Source organism: Larus michahellis, chromosome 8 (assembly GCF_964199755.1).
Source record: "Larus michahellis chromosome 8, bLarMic1.1, whole genome shotgun sequence".
Lineage (NCBI taxonomy): Eukaryota > Metazoa > Chordata > Aves > Charadriiformes > Laridae > Larus > Larus michahellis.
Window position 1 is genome coordinate 56,028,420 of NC_133903.1, and position 22,644 is coordinate 56,051,063.

Consider the following 22,644-nt stretch of genomic DNA (forward strand, 5'->3'; position numbering starts at 1 on the left):
CAGTTGCATCACCGACCAGCGCCCCACAGCTGGATCACCGACCAGTGCCCCACAGCTCTAACAAAACCAAACTGCAGGTTGCTGTGGGGGCAGCAGCGTGGGAGGAGAAGACAATCCAGGCAATTTACCCTCCCCGCGCCCCACGTACCTGCCCGCACGCTTCCGAGCACAGCCGGAGCTCTCTGCACAGTTCCAGCCCGGCATACCCCAGCCAATTTTTAACAAGATGTGGTATAAAATGATAAGACACAAACGCAGACAAAAAAAAAAAAATAAATATCAGTGCAGATCCACATTATTGCTTTTTAAATTGTCACTAGAAAAATACTCTAATTATAAAAATAATAACCAGCAGTACAACTTTCTGTCAGTCTCGTCTGTTGATTTTTGAACGGCTTGTCAAAGAGGCTTGTTAAACAAATATATACTTTCTCAATATATATCAATAGCGTGTATATAATTTAATATAGAAATGACAAACATGCAACGTAAGACAGTAAATAACAAGTGGTTAATAAATTCTGTAAATACTATTACAGAACACACAGTCGTGGCGGATCGCAACTTCAACCTCTGAACCACCGGCTCCAGGGAAAGACGTTTGCAGCCAGCTGGAGTCTATAGTATTTTCAATCCCTTCAAAGTTTTCTGTTAATATGCACTGTTTGTATAAATATACTATTAAAGGTGGGGTTTTTATGTGTATATACACACACACGCACACAGAGAAAGACTTTTTTATTACGTATATATATATATATATATAAAATCACTTACTTGATGGAAAGGCCCTCCAATTTTATCCGCGTAACCACAATCTGGATATAATTTGGCATTTTTCCCCTTAAAAAATGAATTTTAAAAAAGAGCCAAATCCCGACTCCCTGCACAAACTGTAACTGGGACTTGGAGTGACGGACCCATCGAAGCCCGGGCAGTACGTGCCTGCGGCCTTTGATTCTTTTGACAGGGTTTTGTTTTTTTTTAATGCTAACACTGATTTTTAATAATTAGAGATGAAAATGTCGAGAAGCAGAACCGAAGCTGAAGATCCTGCTTTTTCGGCTCCTCTTAAAAAGCCGGAAGATCGATCCGCGGATCTCTGATTCGTGACACCTGGCGTTTTACACTTAAAAACCCTCTGTCAAGAGAGGCCAGCGTAAGGCGGGCTGCAGGCAGGGCTCCCGGGAGCGTTTTTGAAGGTAGTTTTTGCCAGAAAACGCACTTCGAAACGCGCCTGTGCAGAAACCTGCGCTACCAACACAGCTATACCCCCCTCCCCGCACACATAATTTAACAAAAATGTAAAACCAGTGGCGTTCAATCAGGTTTTTTGCCTCTGCTCTGTCAGCAAAGCTCAGGCAACTTTGGTCTCGTTTAACTTGCAAAGTGACGCCGGGTCCCCCATCCCGGGGACGAGGAGACACGGACCCCATTCCCTTGGACAAGAAAGAAGCGAATTCGGGTGGAAACCTCCAAATAAAGGTAGGGAAGAGAAGAAACGCTTTAGAAAGCTGAAGAAATCGTTTACACGCTTGGTAAAAGAGCGGCCGCTCTTGCACAGTGAGGAGCCGGTACCTTAGAGAGGATTTGCCTGCTCGCCCGCCGGCGCTGCCCGGGGGGCTGCGGAGGAGCTGCCGCTCTCCTACAATAAAATACAGGTTTTCTTGTCCTTGAAAGGGTTCTCAGAAGCGGGTATGCCCATTAGCAAGGGATCTTTCTTGGCGTGTTCTTCACAGTAGAGCATTAGGTCTGCCGATGCTTTCGACACCTGGATAGACACGGAAGAAAAAAAACAGCCATAAAATGGTGTTTCCCCATGGCTGGTAACACGATCAAACGTGCTGAGAGCTGCTGATGGGTACAAAGTCCCTGCGTGGGACCCGAGAGACCAACACGCTCTCTGAGGGCCCATCTCCTGCTGTCCTGGGCTCGCTCTGGCTTCATCTGCAGGGGGAGAAAAGGACGGAGCCCGCGTCTCTGCTTGTGACACCCGGTAAAGTGACGCTCGGCTCCCACACGGCTTCTACAGAAGCCTGAAAATAAACAGGTTCAAAATAACACAGCCGGTTCGTAACGAGGAACTTCTCATCTATAGATGGGGACCGTATGGAGAAGTGTCCTCTGATGGAGGGCATCGCTGTCCGGTGAACCTGGGCGTCTGCTCGGCTGCCCTTCTGCAGGGCCGGGCAGCCAAACCCGGGGGACAGTATTGCCAGCACAGCCGATACCCTACCCCTGCCAGCTGGAAACGAGCTTGGTTTCTCTTCTATCTAAAGGAATCTACTTTCCACTACCACCTTCTTTATAATGTCTCTCCACATTCACCTCCTTGCAGACTCAGCACTCAGCCAGTCAAAGGATGGAACAAAAATCACACAATATGCACGAAATTGGAAACTCACACCGGCCTTCTTTGATTTGCACTTCGTATTTTGGCTTTGGTTCTCCCACGAGCCCGGGAAGCACCGAGCTACCTGAGGATAGGGCTGGTAAGCGGTGACCAGAATTAGCTTTATTCAGGTTTGTGGGGCTGAAATGTAAATGTCACGCGTCGAGATGGGGAAAACACAGAACCGTGGGCACACACACACTCCGTTATCTTATCGCCCTGCGGCTGGAAGGGGGAAAAAGAAGGGAAAAAAAGGAGGGGGGAAAATGAATGCGCTCTCACCTTTATTCTTTCTATTGAGGCTTCTATTCTTAGCTGCTGGACAGTCCTTCGGGCCTGGGCTATGTTGTTGGTGGTGCTAGCTGTTTTCCCAGACATCTTCAGAGACGCGGCGAAGCTCTGTTTTGAAAGACAGCGAGGTTAATTTTCCAGAAGGTCGCACAGCACGTCCAACGGCTTTTACACAGAGGCAACCGCGACACTCTGCAAAAAGTGCTTTTTTTTAAATATTATTATTTTGCACAACAGGAGTTGCCAGCGGAGCAGCAGCTCAGCAAATGACGCTTTGCAACCAAAACACCCTCCAGAAAAACCCCACTGAGCTCCTGTGCATCCCACGGCTTCCCTCGTCCCGGTGTTAATGGGCGACACGGGTTTATCAACTCGTGCTTTTCCCAAGCGGAGAGTGTCCATCTCCATCCCTGGAGGGGTTCAAGGCCAGGTTGGACGGGGCTTGGAGCAATGTGGTCTAGTGGGAGGTGTCCCTGCCCAGGGCAGGGGGGTACGACTAGATGTCCTTTAAGGTTCCTTCCAATCCAAATTATTTTATGACTCTCTGTAAATCAGCACTCCACTTGCATTTACATCGCTCGGGATTTGGAGGTCTTTTAACCTCACGGTGGTCCCTCAGCTTCTTCACCTATACGTAACTCATACGGCATGCTCGAGCCCACCCTGGTGTGTCAGACCACCACGAGCTGTCCCTTTGCCCGTGCCCCGTCTCCCTGCAACTCCCTTCCTGCCACGTGTCCCATCATCCCTGGCCATTCCCCATCCCATGGGCTGCACCTCAGCACCCACCTCTGCTGCAGGGGAATGACCCGTGCACGGAGCAGCAGGAACAGGGAAGGGCTGAGGACCCTGCAGCATTGCCTTCAATAAAATATCCCTATTTGCATCACAGCAGCAAAGAGCTTATTGCCAAATTATTCAGGTACCCCAGAGTTCAAAGAGCAGCTGGTTTAGGACAGTCCTGCCACTGAAACTGTCCTTTCTGTGCCAATCCTCGCACGCCATCTCTACCAGGACTGTCACAAACCCTGCCCTTCGCCTTCCACACGTCCACGGGAATAATTGGCTCCGTGGTGCTGCGCTTAAATCATTTATTGCATTGCAGGGACTCGAGTCCAATGCAGCTACATCTGACCTTTCCGGGCGCCGCGTTCAGCCTTTCCTCGAGGCTTCAGGTTTCTCTTGCCTTGGCCTGGGTGCCAGTGCTGTTTTCCCGGCCGGCGCTCCCGCCTGCCCAGCTCACTGGGAACAGCGTTATTTTGTACCTAGTCCCCATTTCGGCATATGCCGTCATTTCCAGGCTGCTCAGCAGGACCCAGGTTTTCAAAATTATTCTCTCCATCGAGCAGAGACCAGCCCTGGGTTTGGAGTTCACTCCCAGTATGTGTCAGGCCAACACAGCCAAGTGCACTCACGGCAGATGTGGGACACCACAAATCACTGCCACACACCCCCCGATTCCCTCCGACAGCAGCTTGGACACCCGCAGTGCTTTCTGCTGGCCCAGAATCGCATGGACCCAGCAGCAAGCATCCCCCACGGCATCCTCAACGTTTTCTGTTCTATCAACCTACTGATCCTCGTTCCCAGGGCACCAAGCGTGCTCAGGGTCCTCTGCAACCATGCGACCTACTGGTGAGAAGTGCTGCAAGTGACGTGCTGACTGGTATTTCATGCTTTGCAGCTCACGGCCGGCTTCTGCTGCTCTTTGTTGGATAAGAAGCTCCACATAAGCCAGCAAAGTGTGCTGTCAGCCCAGAAACCCCCCGCAGCCTGGGCTGCATCCCCAGCAGCGTGGGCAGCAGGGCGAGGGGGGGATTCTGCCCCTCTGCTCCGCTCTGGGAGACCCCCCTGCAGCGCTGCCTCCAGCCCTGGGGCACCAACAGCAGAAGGACACGGAGCTGTTGGAGCGGGGCCAGAGGAGGCCCCGGAGATGCTGGGAGGGCTGGAGCCCCTCTGCTGGGAGGACAGGCTGAGAGAGCTGGGGGGGTTCAGCCTGGAGAAGAGAAGGCTCCGGGGAGACCTTCCAGCCCCTGCCAGGCCCTAAAGGGGACGTTCTTGCAACAGGACTGTCATTTCTAGAAGACCTCCTGCACCAGCAGCAGTTGAGGAAATACCCTGCTCTGGATGGAGAGCGAGTCCACAGGCACCAAGTGGGAGACGTGCAAATACAAAACAGCGTCCTGGCTACGCGGAACTGAAACGGTAGAAGAGGGATTTAAAAGGGATTTCTCATGTTTAGGTAGTGTCATTAAGAAAATAGATCTGAGACTATTGGCTACTTCGGGAAATCTACTCTGCAAAGAATACAGTGAGAAATCAGAAGACCCACAGGATCAGAGCACACATTCACCCTGCTCTCCCTGCCTCCTCCTCCTCACCAGCTCCAGAGGGCACCTGGCCAGAACCTCCGCAGGCCCCTGGGGTGGAGGTGGCTGAGTGACTTGTGGGACAGGCACAGGGGCACCAAACCCAACGGCTTCGCTGCCACATTGCCCAGAAGGACCCGTAGATGATGGTCACAGCAGCAAAAGCTTCCCCACACCCGACAGGCTCAGGCATTCCCGAAAAATGAGAATTCCAACCAAGAACCTCCAACATGGGCTGTCAGAGCTGATAAATGCAGCTGCCGAGTTCGGTAATGAACTCTGCTGGTGTGTTGCAAACTGGCTGGGAGTGCTTTAAAATAATAATTTCTGGAATAACAGGGAGCTGTTTCACACAGACACGAAAGCACGGATCCACTACAAACTGAGCCCAAACTTTCATTCCCAACCCTGCAGTTTTCACTTACTGTATTGAAAAACTACAGTGCGAAAAGAAACCCAACCCAAAGCAATTAATTTTCACAAAGCAATGCATACATCTCCGAGAAGTAAGATAGTCCAGCATTTGCTGATTCCCCCAATTCTAGTACTTTTTTTTTTTTTAAAAAAAAAAAAAAAAAAAAAAAAGACATAAGGTTAAAAACCCAGTTACTGCAAAATTAAAAGATAACCCGTTCTCCTCCCATTTGGCTGGGGCAAGCCAAGGCTGACTTTGCTCAGCCTTCCCTTCCCCACCTCAAGCCACAGCCCCAAAACCCCCTTTTGCCATGGGAGAGGTTTGAGTTTCTCTGGAGTCCCTTCCCATCCTGCATGAATGACCTCGTTAGGAAAGTTTCGGTGCTTATTTTCCCAGCTGGGTAGCTTTGTTAATAAATTAGATGTTTGAAAAAAAAAAAAAAAACAACCCAACAACCCCAAACCATAACATTTGAAAATTAAATTGCTGTGTTTCCTCATCTTCAAACAAACATAAGCAGCACTACTTTAATAGTCCTCCTAAGATTACTAAATCTCTTCTACGGAGAGATTTACAAACAACTAGGTCATCACCCAATAATACTGTTTTCCCTCCGAGTCCCTGGCAACCTCCCCTATTAACGAGCTGCCGCAGCCATCTCGAGCCGCGGGATCTCTCATGGGGTACTCTTGATTTCAGACGACAGCACCAAACTGCAGAAAACTCTGCAGATTTACATTGGTGGCGCACACGGTTCTGCAGAACTTGGGGTGTTGGAGCCCGGGGCAGGGTTTTCTGGGATAGGGATGTCTCCAGGGTGTTTCCCAGGAGAATTAAGTCACTCTCTAAAGAAAAGACCACTCAGTTGGGGAGGGCACCGCTCCAATTTCTAGGGAACGAGCCTTCAACGCTCAGTGGGCAGCCCCGAGCTGAAAGCAAAGACATGGAGAGGCCAACTCTTTTCTCCTCGGGACCTCTCCTATCCCCCAGCACTCACAGTCACGACTATTCACGCTGTACTTAACAGAACAATAAAAAAGATCCAAGGAGTTTTCCAGCTGATGTGGTGTGATCTGCCGCTGTAGGCAGGAGGTAAGCCGGGGTTCCCGGTGGCTGTAGGAGCACACAGTGAGTGACAACCCCCGGTCCCCTGCAAACGGCAACGCCGAACCAGGGCTTGCCAGACCTGAGGAGGACGATGGCAGATTCCCCAGCCCCAGAGCGGCCACCAGCACGGCTGCAGCTCACACTTGTCTCTGACTCACAACCTAAAAAGGGACAAAATGATCAGTCCCACCAACGGCCTTCTCCGGCCCCCGTGCCCAAGGCAAAGCCTTGCTGCAGAAAGAAACCACCACCAGCTACGTTTGAGAGCGGATCAGGTATGGTTTTTCCAGCTGTGCTGGCTGGTCTAGTAAAACAAGCAAGTTTTTGTGTCCATGTTTCACGTTGGCTAGCGAGGGGCTCGCAGGTTCGCCCCACCCCACAACGCATGCAACAAACGCATGGAGCAAATATGCCAAGGGGAAGGCTTAGCTCATCCTTTGGGGAAAACACCTTTTTTGCACAAAAAAATGAGGACTTGGGCTTGTTTAAAAGAGGATGCCCACCAGCCGCACGTTGCCCTGCAAAGGTTCAACCACTAAGAGCAAAACACGTGACACTTCCAGCGCCCTTCGCACACTTGTGTTTTTTTCCTTTCTTATAAATAACACCAGAAACACCTACAAACAGGTGGAGCTGCCCTCCTTCCCTAGAAAACCCCTATTTTTCAAGGCCTTGCCCTATTTCTTTCTGCAGACTTTAGGTAACGAGGTTACAGTGCAGCGGGCGCTGGGAGCGGCAGCCTCAGCAGGTAGGCGGCCGGGATAATTAAACACCAATATATCTGTTTTTTACTCTTTTAGATCCAGGATTTACGAACCACCTGCCGAGAGAAATGTAATTAAATCATCCCTGCTAAAGTACACCCGGGCATGGCCCAGCAGCTCTGCCTCGCAAACAGCTCCCAGTTCACTCCAGTTAGGTAAAGTCAGCTCAAACTGCAGCTCTGAAACCTCGTCAGCAGCCGAATAAAGGTTCAAAAGGGTATCTTCGTACTATTTCTTTTGCAGTAGAATAGCTCTTTAGTTGAATAACTCAAATCCATAGATTTTTGAGCTATTTGAGTAGGTTTTTACAACGAAGGTGGTGAGCCCCCTGGCGCAGGTTGCCCAGAGAAGCTGTGGCTGCCCCATCCCTGGAGGGGTTCAAGGCCAGGTTGGCCGGGGCTTGGAGCAACCTGGGCTGGTGGGAGGTGTCCCTGCCCAGGGCAGGGGGTGCCACTGGGTGGCCTTTAAGGTCCCTTCCAGCCCAAACCATTCTATGATCTCTAAAGCCAGTAATTTTCCTTCTGAAAATACAGAGAGTAGATTTGTTGGACAGGAGGGTGGCATTTTTATGGTTGGTTTTGCTCTATAAAGCTCCCCGCTCCCCCCGAGGCTGAGTCGTGCCATTGCCCAGGGCACAGATGCCACCTGGGGCTGATTGCCCGGTCCTGGGTGGGGTGACCCCCCGCATGAGGCAGCGCTTTGCAGCACCTCTGCCCCATGCAAAGACTCCGTCCCGCTCCTGATGGTGAGCAGCACCTCTTTCCCACCTTGGCACTTACCTGGTAGGCCTTCCAAGGAGCCACCTCCCCGCACCATGCAGCCAGGCATCAGTCTGCTTCAGGGTGAACAGGCACCACAAGAGGCAAGCCCCTCCTTCTCCCCCCGCCTGGTTAAGCTGGACAATGTGTTTGTGGGGAGGAGCAAGAAGGCAGCGAGTGGAAGAGGGACTGCAAGCAGCATGGAGAGGAACCAGCAGCTACAGTCAGAGAACCATCTAGGCTGGAAAAGACCTTTAAGACCATTGAGTCCAACCATAAACCTAACACTGCCTAGTCAAGGTCAGTCCTCGTTGAAGCAGGGAGGAGGTGCAATGGCCCCTGGAGGGGCCATTTAAGGAGGGGGTGATGCCAGAGCCCCTCTCCAGAAGCTGGGATGGCTGTGGGCTATGAGCACCACCATTACAAGCACCAGGCTGTGGAGTGTTCCAGGGTAAGGTTTCCACGGGTTCTCCGGGTGCTACGAGCGGTTCCGCACGTGCCGCTTTCCCAGGCGCCTGTGTGGGAGCGTGAAGGCTGGCGGCTGGTCGGGACTTGAATGCTGGTTGTTGGTTTTCCTACGGGGCAGACATGGCTGCTCGGGAGCAGGTTTGTTACGACTTGCAGAACCTAAAAACTCTCCGAGTCCAAGCCAAGAGGCCTGACACTGGCATTAAATGCTGTGGCTGGGTGCAGAAACAACCAACTCTATATTCTGAGGGTGCATTGTAGCGCAGAATCATAGAATGGTTTGGGTTGAAAGGGACCTTTATAGGCCCACCCAGTGCCACCCCCTGCCCTGGGCAGGGACACCTTCAACTACATCAGGTTCCTCAAAGCCCCCTCCAACCTGACCTGGAAGGTTTCCAGGGATGGGGCATCTCCCACCTCTCTGGGCAACCTGGGCCAGTGTGTCAACACCCTCACAGTAAAAAGTTTCTTCCTGATATCTCATCTAAATCTCCTCTCTTTCAGTTTAAAATTGTTGCCCCTCGTCCCGTGGCTCCCCTCCCTGCTCCAGAGTCCCTCCCCAGCTTTCCTGGAGCCCCTTTAGGGCCTGGAAGGGGCTGGAAGGTCTCCCCAGAGCCTTCTCTTCTCCAGGCTGAACCCCCCCAGCTCTCTCAGCCTGTCCTCCCAGCAGAGGGGCTCCAGCCCTCCCAGCAGCTCCGGGGCCTCCTCTGGCCCCGCTCCAACAGCTCCGTGTCCTTCTGCTGTTGGTGCCCCAGGGCTGGAGGCAGCGCTGCAGGGGGGTCTCCCAGAGAGGAGCAGAGGGGCAGAATCCCCCCCTCGCCCTGCTGCCCACGCTGCTGGGGATGCAGCCCAGGCTGCGGGGGGTTCTGGGCTGCCAGCACATGTTGCCGGCTCATGGCCAGCTTTTCATCCTAACCAGGTATTGTCAGCACACAGAAACATGGTTGCACGCAAGCGTCAAAAAGTCTCTGTCAGGGTGATATTTCACAGCCTTGATTCTTTTAATGTTTAAGTCCCCGAGGGAAGAATCTGCTGGAGGAATCTCAAAGCGCCCAGGACTACCTTCAGCCAAACCGCTCTCCTCTGCACTGGAGCAGGCCTGGAGGGGGATGGCATTTGCTGCAAGCATTTGGCGTCCCAGCGAGCTCCAACGCATGCCCCCAGGATCCTGCACGCCCTGGCACGCAGCAGCACCTTCCCACCATCACCCGGCGAAGGGGCTGCTGGCTCCCACGGCCGGCTGTGAGACCATGCCGAGGTCGAGCATCCCAGCGCAGGGCTCCGGCTGCTCCTCTCCTCCCACACAGGGCGGGTGGGGGATCCCCAGGCCCCTTCCCCAACACCATCTTCTCTTTGCTGCACAGCTGGGCCCAGCACAGGCTTTTTGTGGGGGTGACCCAGGGGGAGGGTGGGAGAGGCACCGACGGCAGCAAGGTGCATCCAGGGGATGCCTCTGCCCACCTGAAACCCAAATGATCTTTGGGGGTGCTGCTTCTCCCCCAGCATTGACCACACAGAGTCGCAACGCCCGAAGGAGGTGCCCCGGGTTGTCAGGACAGGCAGCAGGCCCCAGGGTTTGATAACTGGGAAGCCAGGATGTGTGCGGAGTGTGGAAAAGAGAGTGGAAGGGTCGGTGTGGAGGAAGCGCGGGGTGAGGAGCCCTGATCTATTGCACCAGACAGATACAGTCGAGCCCGTACCGATTCCTGCCCTTCTCCGGGAGCACTCTTTAACACATCCACACCTTCAAAGTAAATCCTAAAAAGTTATCCACACTGATCTTCCAGAAACTGTCCCAGATGAAACCCTAATTAGAGAGCAATGGAAGGAGCAGGGCACATTCGACACTCCTCCTGCTCCAACCGGTTGCTCTGCTCGGGGAAGGAAACAGTCCCTCCAGCGAAACAGCCCCTCTCGCGCCTGCGCAGGGTGATCCCAGCATGGCAAAGCTGCACCTCAACCAGAACCTTGCTCTGGTTATGCACCCAACCTGGTTTTTCCAGCGGTGGGTGCAGCCGAAGGGAAAGCCCAGGGCGGCTGGCAGAGCTCCTGCTGCCCCGGTGCCAGCGCGGGGCCGTGCTGACACCCAGTGGAAACCACGGTGAGACGCCCGGCGGAGGGAAATGCTGCCACTGAAATCTTTTCCTGCTGCTATGCTAATAAATAGAATGGAAAATAAAACCTGGTTAACAGGAAAACATCGGAGCCCTGCCTTCAGCAAGAAAAGAGAATTGATTAGTAAAATGAAATAGGGATTAGAGACGCATTTCTCTCTTTATGATACTTAAACCACACCCGACAAAAGGAGAGACGAGGTGGTGCGATAACGCCAGAGCTTACCAGGACTCAGAGACACGCGTGCACTTTGCAGTACTGAACGCAGCGCCCGCGATGCAAACTTCCTGGGGAAAACAGCGGCCGTGGTTGCCCACAAGCTCCCCCCAGGTCTGGGGGTACCACAGGAGCTGCGGGCAGCCCCCCGCTCCCTTGATCTCCCTGGATAGCTTTCAGCGGCACGGCTGGAGATCCAGATGTGGTGCCTGCACCAGCTGCCATCACTGGGCACTGGTGGCTAGGGGAAGGTTTCTACTCCTGCCTCCACAGCTACCATGAACCAAACTCTCAGTAGCAGTGGCAACAGCGATGGCTAGCTGGTTCCTGGCCAGGTGAGAAGGACTTGACTTTTAAATAGTTATCATGCAAGATTTACAATCGCGGCACAAATATTTTGTACACCCTAGAAGAAGTTCGGGTTTGGTAAAAGAAAACAAGATCCTTCCCAAATGAAACCAACTCCTTTGCATGCTCAAGGATGACACTATTACCAGGCACAGAGAAAAGCCGAAGCATCTGGCAGCTGCACCACCTGCGCACAGCGCTTTTGGCGAAGGACGTGGATGCTTTGGGATGCAGACCCTGCACAGCCCCATCGCTGAAGGGATCAGGGAAAGTCAGGCACCCCACAAAACCCAACTTCTGTTTTGCTGGGCACAGAAGCTTCTGTTTTGCACAAAAGTCGCTCAGTCTTTTCTACAGCCTGCGCAAGCACAGATCTTACATACGACGTGAGCCTCAAGAAAACACAGAGACGGGGTTTTACACGTCAGTGGTACAAAAGCGAGGTGCAAGCGGGAGACCGGCGCGCTCAGCTCTGCTCAGTCGGTTTGCCTCTCATTTGGATTACAGTATACATTAGCAGATTTCAAAACCACTTTTACAGCAGAAAATATACAGTACAACAAACTCTACTCCCATCTGATATGCCTCCTTTCCCCAGAGGCGAGCGGCCCCTCGGTGCACATGGAGAATAAAAGCTGCTTAAAGTGCGGGAGACCAGTTTGTGACGTTTGCTTCTTCAGAGAATTTACACTTGAGAATATTTAGAGATTTTACAGTTGAGATCTTTTTTTAAATTATGAACAATGCTGCCAGTGTCTGAATTAGTCTTTTTAAAACATAAAAATCCCAAATAATGTGAAATGAAAGAAAACAGACAACTTCTAAGATCTTCAAATGGATTTAGTGTTATGGGTATTTAATTAAGGACGTGTTCCTTCATAACCTCCACTGCACAAGTTATCCCAGTACCATCCTGCTGATCAAAACTGGGCTACAGCTACGTTTGATTTTCAAAGTCAGCCTCCATCCATGTGATTCTGCCAAACCCAATTTACTTGTTGGGAAACAAGTAGCAGAAAAACCCGCTTTTGTTTTCCTCTGCATTTTTTCTGACTTAACTTTTTGTATCTTTAGTACAAACGAAAGCCATGAAAACTGACTTCTAGATCAAGGTTACTTTGAAAAAACATCTGAGTAGTATTGTTTTAAAGACACCGGCCTGAAGTCATTAGTGAAGACAACCTGTCCCCAATCAACTGCAGTGCAGTTTCCCCACAGAAGAGCCCTGTTTCTCCCCACAGGGCACTACCCAGCTAACTCACACCAGAAAAAGACATAGACAAACTACAAACAGACATTTGCAAAGAGAGATTTAGTCGTATCAAAATCAGTTCATCTTACAGCATGTAAAGCAGGAGCGGTCCTTGATTAAAGCACCAGCCTGGGAGTCACGAGATCCAGCTTGGCCTCAGGTTACGTGACCTTCAGCAAATTCTTTAGTCTGAAAGAGAGATAAAGCCGAGGACGCTGGTGGGAGATGCTCTGTGAGGAGCTCCATGGTTCTGAGCTCAAGCTCACTAACAGGGTGCAAAGTATTTCACAAGCTTCTTGGTTACACGAATTTATCAAAGTACCTATTGTAAGGAAGGGCAAATACAGGAAGAGGAATTTGCATTCTGAGATAGTCAAACAAAATACACATAACACAGCAAATACAGGAATTATGAAAACTTCCACACTGCCCCTCGCTAACTGCTGTAGTAAACAAGGAAAGCCCTAATTTTCGTGGGAGAAGCAGCCCATTCCCAACAGCGTTTCTGCCCCCCAGTATCCAATGGGAAGGCAGTGAGGTAGCCAAAAGAGAGGTGAACGAGTGTCAGGAACCACTGCTGCTAATGCCTCAGAGAGCGGGCAGCAGCCAGTGCTGCACCGAGCTGCCGGCACGCAACCCATGCCGTCCTTGTGGCCCCTCCTCCATAAAGCTGCCGAGTATTTTGTATTTGTTCCACTCCAGAACAAAATTAAAACCACTGGGCTTTGGGACCTGTCATGCTGCTTTATACTTTGCATGAAAGAAAGGAACAAGCGTGTACTGGAAACTCACCTACATAGGCAGTCTTGCTACCTGTCCAGCTTGCTTTGATTTTATCGGTGTAATGGTCCTGAAACAGAGTAAAATAAAAATTTTAAGTACTTCATAGTGCAAGAAAGCCAAAGCTAAGAAGCATTAGCACTCGTGCCACAATTCTAGCCACAAAAACTATAATATTTTGAGATTGGCCTCACTGAAAAATCTACCCCAAACCTTTCTTACAGCCAGCTCCCCTATTTCCCTTCCCGAGGACATGGCTATGGGTGGCCAGTTCCCTCTGGCCACCTCCCAGATGTGAAGCCAACAACTTTCTGCATCCTTTTTGACTCCTCATTGCCACACCGGCTCCTCTTGAAGCCCACACTCCCAAGGCTGAGAGATCCCAGCCAGACCTACGGCAGATGAGGTTTAGAGGCAGCTGTTAGAAAAGCTACTGGCTTTAAAACGAGTTAAACCACTCGGGGTAAAGCCCTGAGCAGGTTTACATTAAGTGCCAGCGTAGCCTGTGCAGGCACTTTGCCTCCTGTAGACTCCTCTGAACTATAAGGCTCCATTGATGTATTCTGGCAGCTGCACTTAAAACCGCAGGAGAAACAAACCCGAGAGCCCACGTTGCCTGCAGAGGCCTATACACACCCAGAAAAAAATCCTGGAATTTGATCAATCCTAAAACGTCCACATTCCTGCACCAGATACTGCTCACTGTTGCAAGACTGGCAAATCCGGAGCACGCTGTATTTAACACCCTTCTCAAACTTTCACTGTATTAAACGCTAATTTTAAACGAAAACTATAAAACAACGACAACTCAATGAGGGCAGCAATTTTCTAAGAGTTTTGGTCACGAATTGTAGTGGGCGCCTGCTATGCACGACTCAGCACCGCGAAGAACAGAAACCAGTGACTGAAGAACACAAAGGTTCATTTGTTTAAAAACATCTCTCTGCAATACCAACACAAACCAAGTTGGCTGCCTTGATGCTACGGATAAAATGCTAAAACCCACAAGGTGACAGGCCCTCTGTGATAGCTAGAGGGGGGACTTTATTTACGAATAAAGTTGTCTTTCTTTTTATTCGCATTGCTTTGCTGTTGCATGAAGCCTAAGGGCGAGCACATTCAGTGCAAAACACACATGGGTGTGCAAATACACATGTAAAGTTCTAAACTAGCAACTAATAATCTAACGTTGACTGGTAATTGCTATGTTAACCTTCCCTGTAATTTATAATGTGTGTTTATATACTTCTGTATCCCTGTAGAGACACCCACTGTCAAATTTGTGCGAAACACGGGTTATACACACCGGGCGTTAACTAAACTGGCAAAGCAGCTGGGGCACAGCGAACTCATTAACCAGGGCACGGCAGGATCCAGAATCGCCACTGACACTTTTTGGAAGAAAAACAACCCGCGTTTGCCAACCGGCCAGCGGAGCTTTGGCGCAGAGCCCCAGCGCCGCTCACTAACCGGCCCAATAACGCAATTAGCTACGAGATTTCCCAGCCCTGCTATGCATGAAATGCAGAGCCAGTTCCTGGCACACTAAACCCCGAGTGATGCTGAGGGTAGGGGCAAGTGGCTGTTGCCTTTTGGCTGGTAGCACAGAGCGGCCACGACAGGCTTTGGCAAAGGGGCTTTTTGCAGCACGCAGCCCCCAGCCCTCCCCAGGCAGCAACGATGGGGCCGGAGGAGCCCGAGCAATCCAGTTCCCCCATTCCGAGGAAACAAGGGGAAAACCAGCCCAGAGCGTTCCCAAGGGATGGTCCTCATCAAGGCAGAAAGATGCCGCCTGCCGTGGGCTGGCAGCACAGGCAGCGGCCCCTTCCTAAATCACACACCGCTTCCCGTGTTGGAAATGGCATCCAAATTTTAATAGCTGCTGTTAAAAATCATTGTACGGAGTAGGAAAATAAATTGCATTGGAAAAGAGACTGCCTGCTCGCAGCCAGCCCTTGCTGTCCCAGTGCCAAGGCTCGGGCTTTTCACATACAGCGAGGAAATAAAAATAAATGCAACGCGTCACCCTCCGTCACATACGTGTGGCAGCTGTACTGCGCGAAAATACCGAGTTTTAGTGGAAAAGCTTCTGCTTTGCTTATCTGTGCAAGTTCTCACTCCGGTCACACCCCCTGAAAATCGTTAAGGAAAAGTAAGAAAAAATTTAATCTCTTGACTTCTGCTTCCTGATGGAGGTCAGAACAATCTTTAAATGCATGTAAAAAATAAACAGGGCTCATAGGGGCCACTTTCCGCCCTAGAGCTATAAAGACTCAATATTCCTGCCTAATCAAAGCTCCTATCAAATTAGTCATAAAAACCCACAAACCCAACATGGCTAGCATAGTTTGAGGCCGGCGTAATGCTCCCCCTCCGAAACTCTCCGTGCTGCACAGCTGAAGTGTCAGCCTTCAGGGGTCAGGCCATCCTCGGGAAGGAATAAATCAGGGAAGGGCATGTGGGAGAGAGAAATGAGGAAATACGGCTGCAAAACGGGTCCCAGAGCAGCCAGCTCCAGCTGGATGTAGCAAGCTGGCTTCGCAGGGCGAATCCCTTGGAAGTTTTACAGAAACATACAGCAGATTCGGCTGGGAAGAAGATGATCCGTCTCCCAAAACCATCAGTGACACTTTCTGTTTATCCCAGCTCCAAGCTTAGACCAAAAAACCTGACTTCTTTTTTTGGCTTGAATCTAGAAAATACAACTGAAAATGTATCCGGGGATCTGCTCAATCTTATTCACAGCAACAACCGACAAAACAAAGTATTTTACTTACAACAGCACCAACTTTTACATTTTTAGGGCAGGGACCCCAGTGGTTTAACACACACACTCCAGACAGCTGCAAAACCAAGCAACGGGAGAACATAACACCTTCCTTACAAGAGTAAGATGACACAGGAAAACAAGAGTTTGGCTGAAAGATCATGGCTTTTCACTAATGAAAATAACCACCTCTTTCCGTTTAATCTCTCATTTCTGAGGCTTTTTGTTGCATTTGCTTAACTTCTTCCTCCACAGCACAGACAGACCCTTTTCCTGGCGAACGAAGTTGGAGATGGCTTTCGGAATTATTTTTATTCAGAAGCAAAAGCTTTCCGGGCTTCTGCAGAACTGCTACAAACTGCAAATTCAAATTTCAGGTTGGTTTACATTCCCCTCAAGGATTTCCTACAATGGTGTCGCTTTCCAGAGAGGAAAACTTCTTGCCAGCTGTGCTGGCGGCATTTAATAAGGACAACTGAAAAGCAGGTTCAACAAGGGAGAGGAAGATCATTAGAGGTAGATTTTGAAAACATATAGAAATTCGTGCCATATCACGGCACAGGATCCTTCACAAGAATTTTGTGTTTCTAATGCAAACTATGACGAACCACCCTGGGACAGAATTTCTTGTGCCTCACTGTGACATGGCAGCACACAAGAAATAGCATAAATGCCTTTGGTATCTGCTGGATTTTGTTTTTAAAAATGGAAAGGAAACTTTCTTCTGGAAATACTCTGGGTATTCATTGAGATGATTAACGACATGGAGAAGAAACGTTTTTTCTTTCATTAACTGAAAAGGTACACACAGATACATCAAGTCTCTCGGAACTGCAGACTGCATCAGTTGCTGAGAAAATTTAAGCCCAAAGACCTAACAACAGAGGACAGAAACCTAAACATCTCCAATTAGGGACAGACAGCACAGGAAAGGCGTTTGTGGAGACAAAATTCCTCCATTACAATAAATTTTAAATTAAAGCTGACATTTATATGCAATTAGAACACCTGTTTCTAGCCAAATAAGCCCTCTCCTCCGCAGGGCCACCGTTACACCCTGCTGTCACCCCGAGTCCCGGCTCCAGAGCTCTCCAGCTGGACCTGCAGCACCAGCTTCCACCACCACCACGGCTTTCCCCGGTTCTCAGCCCACATTTTCCCTTTCTGACAACATCCCCTCAAGAGAACATCCCGCACCTTCCCTTACCCTTCCCCGCTACGGCAGCCGAAGGGCAGCGCAGGGTCCCATGGCGTTACCTGAGCACAACCGAAACTGGGAGGGAGGGTTTGTTTTTTTTTTTTGCTCTCCTCAGCTTAAAGCACCAGAAAACTTTTTCTCTTCCCCACAGTTAATCCTACACACACCCTACGAATAACACAGCCACTCGCTCCCATGTGCGTGTAGTGTCAGCTTTTGAATTGTCCCAGCACGGGAAAGGAGTTATTCTGAATATCAGCACCTTGCTGAGGGAGTTTTTGCACAAGGATAACTGTCATTGCGCAAAGATAACCGTCATTTAGAGACCAAAATCAGGCAAAATCTTCCCCGTGTGCTCCAACTGCCTCCGCACAAGGAGAGGTCAGGAACAGCGAAGGGCTGATTCAACAGAGCACCGCCAGCACCAGCCTGTGCCGCTGCCAGTGCAGCCCGGGCCGGGAACCGGGCTGATCCCTTCCCACCAGGACACGGATGGGCTTTTCTTGGGAAAGTCAGCACTGGGGGATCGCTATCGGCATGCCGCCAGAGGGCTGTGAGCAGACACCGTGTGTCGGAGCACTGGAGGGAAGTGACAGAGCTCGGGTCACACGTATGTCCAAACCCAAAATGTTTCAGAGGGTGCCCTGTCCCTCTATGGCCGGTTTGTAAACACATGGGAGAAGGGATGGGAAGAAAAATGGTGTAAACAAATGCAAGAGCAAACCTGGTTCCTCCTTCAAGTTGAGCTGTTTAAAAAAGGAGACAACCCCGAGCTGATGCACAAGTCCCTGCGGAGCCCACAAGAGCCAACACGGGCCACCACCCCTCATGCAGGGCTCGGGACCCGCAGCACCCCAAAGCCCGCATCCCGCAGTACAAATAATCCTTACAACGCTACTTTTTTTTCTTTTTTTTTTTCTTCACTTTCCAACTCCATCACATGCCAAGATGCTGATACGGACACAGGAAGCTGACTATAAACACATGGCCTGCTTTACCAAATATTCAAAGGAACGCAACTAAAAATATACACTGGACGGTGTCCCTGAACATCTCAGAGCTACGAAACGCCCCCGCTGGCAGGCTGCGCTGCCCGGGGTGGCCTGGAGCTCATGGACATGGGGTGCACTGTACCCCAGGTCTCCATTTTAAGGACCTTCTCCTCCCCATGGACACACAGCTGGAAGGGGATCAAGCTGCTCTGCAATAACGAGCGATATATCGCGACAAATAGGAATGCCAGATCCTCCAAGCTGCCCCTCCAGGGTACAGATGTAGCCCCACCACCAGCAGCTACCCCCATCGCTCCCCCTCCTTCCTGCTTCTGCCTACCTCCAAAAAACCCCACGGAGAATCCTCAGTCACTGTGAGGACTTCTGTCACTATCTCTGCTCTTTCTGCTACTTCTCATTAATCCTTGCAAAACACAGAGTGAAAGCTTTTTACTCACAATATCAGTATTTTCTCTTCTCCCTCCCTTCCACATTCCTCTGTAGGTTATTGCTGAGAGCAGAAAATGTGATTTCAGAAGAGGCCACAGTGTTGAATGTGGGATGAACATTCAGGTTCAGAAAAAATGAGGCTTAGTTGTGTAATATTGCAAAATTCAGAAAATAGCTGCGCAATTCCAGCAGTGATTAATGTGGAGCAAATCCCGAGAGCCATCAAACATCTGCAGCTTCAGTTTCCCAAGAAACAGCAAGTCCACAACTACTTTCAAAATCTGGGGAACTTGCTTTCCGCTTCCATTAAAGCTAAGGAAAGTTTCGCTACCAATTCCTACCTCAGCATGACAAGGGCATTTCCGTATTGGAATACGAGTCCCACGAGCCCTACCCATTCCTATAGTCTTTGGAAGCGCAGATGAATCAGCAGCAACACAGTCCTCCCAGGAACACCGCTCCATAGCTTGGCCATGGGTGAAGTGGTGTTTCCCATGCTAACTAAAGGCTGGAAAGTGCTCCTCTCCGTCCCCACGAAGCCGGCTCCTGCAGTAACCTCTGCTCCGGCATAGGGGACAAAGCAAAAGGGCTGAGGGTGAGGATGTACGGAGCTGTACCACGACCTGCTGCAGTAATTTGAATTTGCTTTTGCAACAGAGCCTCATCAAAGGATGATGTGGTGGGGTTCGGGGAGCTGAGCCTGGGAAGGAAGCACATTCCCACCCCACCGAGCTGTTGTGCATCTTCCACAACACTCTCCGCATTTCAGCAACACTTAAAGGGACTGTGGAGCCCCCACCATGCTGCTGTCTGCATCTCAGACCTCACCATAGAGAGCTTCTCATGAATCTGCCTCAAACATACCGAGTCTGTTGAGGGACAGAGCCTAAGAAATTAAGAATTTCCAGTATTCATAAACAGAGTTATTACATAGCCACAGAGATATATATCTGAAACAAAAGGAGTATCTGAAACCTACAGCACAACTCGATATTTGCATTAAAGTATGATGCCAGCGAGAGATGCTGGTTCTGACCAGCAGTGCCTGCTGGTCAGGAGCGCTCAGAAACTTCTCCAAAGAGCAGGAGACCTTAATTTTTAAGCTAAGGTGGTCCCATCAGCTGGGCAGTTACACAAGCGAGCTTGGCCACAGCCCGAGACCCCATCCATTGTTCTCCTCCAGAGTTTATTTGCCGCTTTAGTGCTTGATTAAAGATATCCTCAATGACTGCAATACGTTCAACGCAAGGATGAAATACGGGATTGAGAAGTCATTAACTGCATACTAATCCCTCAATCTCATTTAGTGCTACCAGAGTAGCGTAAAATGCTACTGCTGTCCAGTACTCGCTATTTACTCACTGAATTTTATTTCTAAACCAATTTACAAGCAAGATAAATGCAAACAAGTAACTTGTCACTGATGCTATTAGCTCTAAGTCAATAGAAATGCTGGCTAATCGCCTGACAAATTACTGTGAATCCAATTTGATATGCCACACTAATCAAATTGTTTCCTGCTCGTCAGAACTAACGAGGTCCCACTTCCTCCATATTCAGCCTGGCTTCCCGAGCCCTCCCCTGCCTTGCGGTAACCCCGGTGACTGTCCCCATCACCTCTGCTGTGACAAATTCCTCCCCCCCCAGCTAAAAGCCACATGTCGACACGGGTCCTGCTGTCCTTCCTCCAGCGGTGACGAGACCCCGGTGCGTCCCCCAGCACCGAGGGGGGAAGGAGATGGGTGGGCTGAGCGTGGGTCCCCCTCCCCGACAGCTAAAAACACAATATACAACAATAGGCACCCCAGATACTTCTTTTCCCTCCCCCAAAAGTAAAGAATTTAAGCTTGGAATAGAATATTGCCATTTAAAAGTTGCTAAAGTAAACTTATTACGGCAACAGGGTGTGTAATCTTCCCAGTATCAACATGAAACCTCCTTGAATAATGACGCTCACCACTAATTAAACTCCTTCCCACACTAATCCCACAACTCCTCGCACATGGGAAACTTCCTCGGTGGAGCTGAGGGGCCGAGCAGAGCCCATCGCCTGCCGGCGGGGAACGCCAAAAACAAGGTTAAAACCTTAACTGAGTTTAAAAGTTTAAAGGATTTTAAAAGTTTAAAGGCTTTATCTGTGTGCTCCCAGCCCTGCGCATCCATCACTGCCACAGAGAAGGGCTGGACGGATGGAGGCTGCCGCACCGACCCCGTCTCCACGAGAAAGGCCCATTTTATTGTGATTATTACTATTCTTTTTACATAATTGAGGAGATTTCGTCCCTTTTCCGGAGCCGGCACGCAACTTGTTGAACCGCAGCAAAGCTGCGCACTGACTCCGGCCGGGACTACTCCTCGGGAAAGCTAGCAACAGGAAATAAAACCAAAAAAAACCCACCCAAAACCACCTAAAAACCGCCCGCGGACCGCGCGGGCCCAGCCCGTCCCGCCAGGCCCAGCCCCACCATGGGGGGCCCAACCCCACGGTGGGGGGGGGGGGGCGTCCAACACGCCGGAGGAGCAGGGCTGTCGCCTCCCTCTGCCCCTCCGACTCCTCGTAGCCCACCCCAGACAGCGGAGACCCCCGGCCCGGTGCCCCTTCCCCGTCCAGGCCCGCCCGGGGCCCGGCACTCACCGCCCGCCGCTCCCGTCCTCCGCCCTCAGCCCGTCTCCACGGGCGACCGGAGGGGGCGGCTTGGCCCCGCCCACCGCCGGCATTCGCCCCGCCCATCCCCGCCAGGCCCCTCCCCTCCGGGTCGGGGCGGGGCCTGGCGGGGGTGGGCGGAGCCTAAGGGGAAGTGGGCGGAGCCTGGAGCATCCTTAAATAAAGATATATATCAATGATCCCGACGACCCCACCCCGCCGCTGTCCCAGCTCATCAGAAATCCGCTTTAACGTTAGAAAATGGCTTTTTCCTCCTTTTTTTTTTTTAAAAAAAGTTATAATGGCATTTTTTTTTTTGCTGACTTGGCGTCATAACGACGCAAGCTGCGCTCCGTTGTGTCAGGGAGTTTATGGAGGAATCTATCACAGGAATTTTATCGGGGGATTCACATCGCCAGTGGCGCCTTGGGTGCCTCCTGGACTGCAGGGCTGTAGTATCATCCCTGATGAGGCCGGGGGACTGGAATGGCAAGCACAAACACTTTTAAAAATGATATTACTGATATTTTAATTTTTTTTTAACTTCAATTTTTTTATTCCGGAGCCTATGCCTGCACAGCCCTGGGGAGCAGAACATGGGGGAACACCGTGCCCATCCCCAAACCCCATCATCCACCAAATCCCATCGGAGACGTGCAGGCGACCACTGTGCAACACGCCTCTTCCAGATCGACCAGAGATTGAGCAATCAAATCCCCGTCTCGCATCCAAAATCCCCATCTCGCATCCAAATCCCGTCATCCCGTCCGCTCACGAGGCCGGATTCATCCCCCCTGAGGTCATTTCCACAGGGATTGCTCCAGGAGCAGCGTGTGCCCAAGGACTGGAGCAGACCCGAGCATCCCCATGCCTCCCACACTCAGGGGATGCACCGGGCGCCCTACGGCGTTTGCAGGAGCAAAGGCAGCGCCAGCCCCGGGGGCAAGGAGCAGGTCTGGCATCTGCAAAGACTCGTCTGCTGCCTGGACGGGCCCGACATGCCTCTGCTTGCGGGGCTGGGCGCTTTGATGCTGGGAATTGCTGGGGAATACGTTTGTCTTCAGAGGCAGAGGGCGTTGATTAACGCTTAAATATCGGGTGCTGCTCGCAGGAGCACTCATTAGATCACTTTACATTTGGTCTCGGTCCTGTTTTTACACCAGACTCTTTGCTGTTCAACTCCTGGAGGACATATGGAGTTGGGTGTTTTTCCTGTATCTCTATGGCTATTCCAGTGATGCTGGGTTTGGACACTGGGATTCCCCCTCTGGAGGTGGTATGGGGGGGGGAGGCAGCCCCGCACCCAGCACCCAAATTC

The 22,644-nt window shown here is 50.9% G+C and overlaps 1 protein-coding gene across 1 annotated transcript; it reads right to left on the reverse strand.

The window, feature by feature from the left end:
* Positions 1-986: 986 nt before the first annotated feature.
* GNG12 (G protein subunit gamma 12) lies at positions 987-21,417 on the reverse strand. The gene is made up of 5 exons (XM_074598540.1): positions 21,318-21,417; positions 13,288-13,345; positions 12,585-12,684; positions 2,675-2,791; positions 987-1,771 (listed from the first exon to the last, which is right to left on the reverse strand). The coding sequence occupies exons 4-5, from the start codon at positions 2,768-2,770 to the stop codon at positions 1,646-1,648; spliced, it is 222 nt and encodes a 73-aa protein (XP_074454641.1). The 5' UTR covers positions 2,771-2,791; positions 12,585-12,684; positions 13,288-13,345; positions 21,318-21,417; the 3' UTR covers positions 987-1,645.
* Between the last annotated feature and the right edge of the window lie 1,227 nt (positions 21,418-22,644).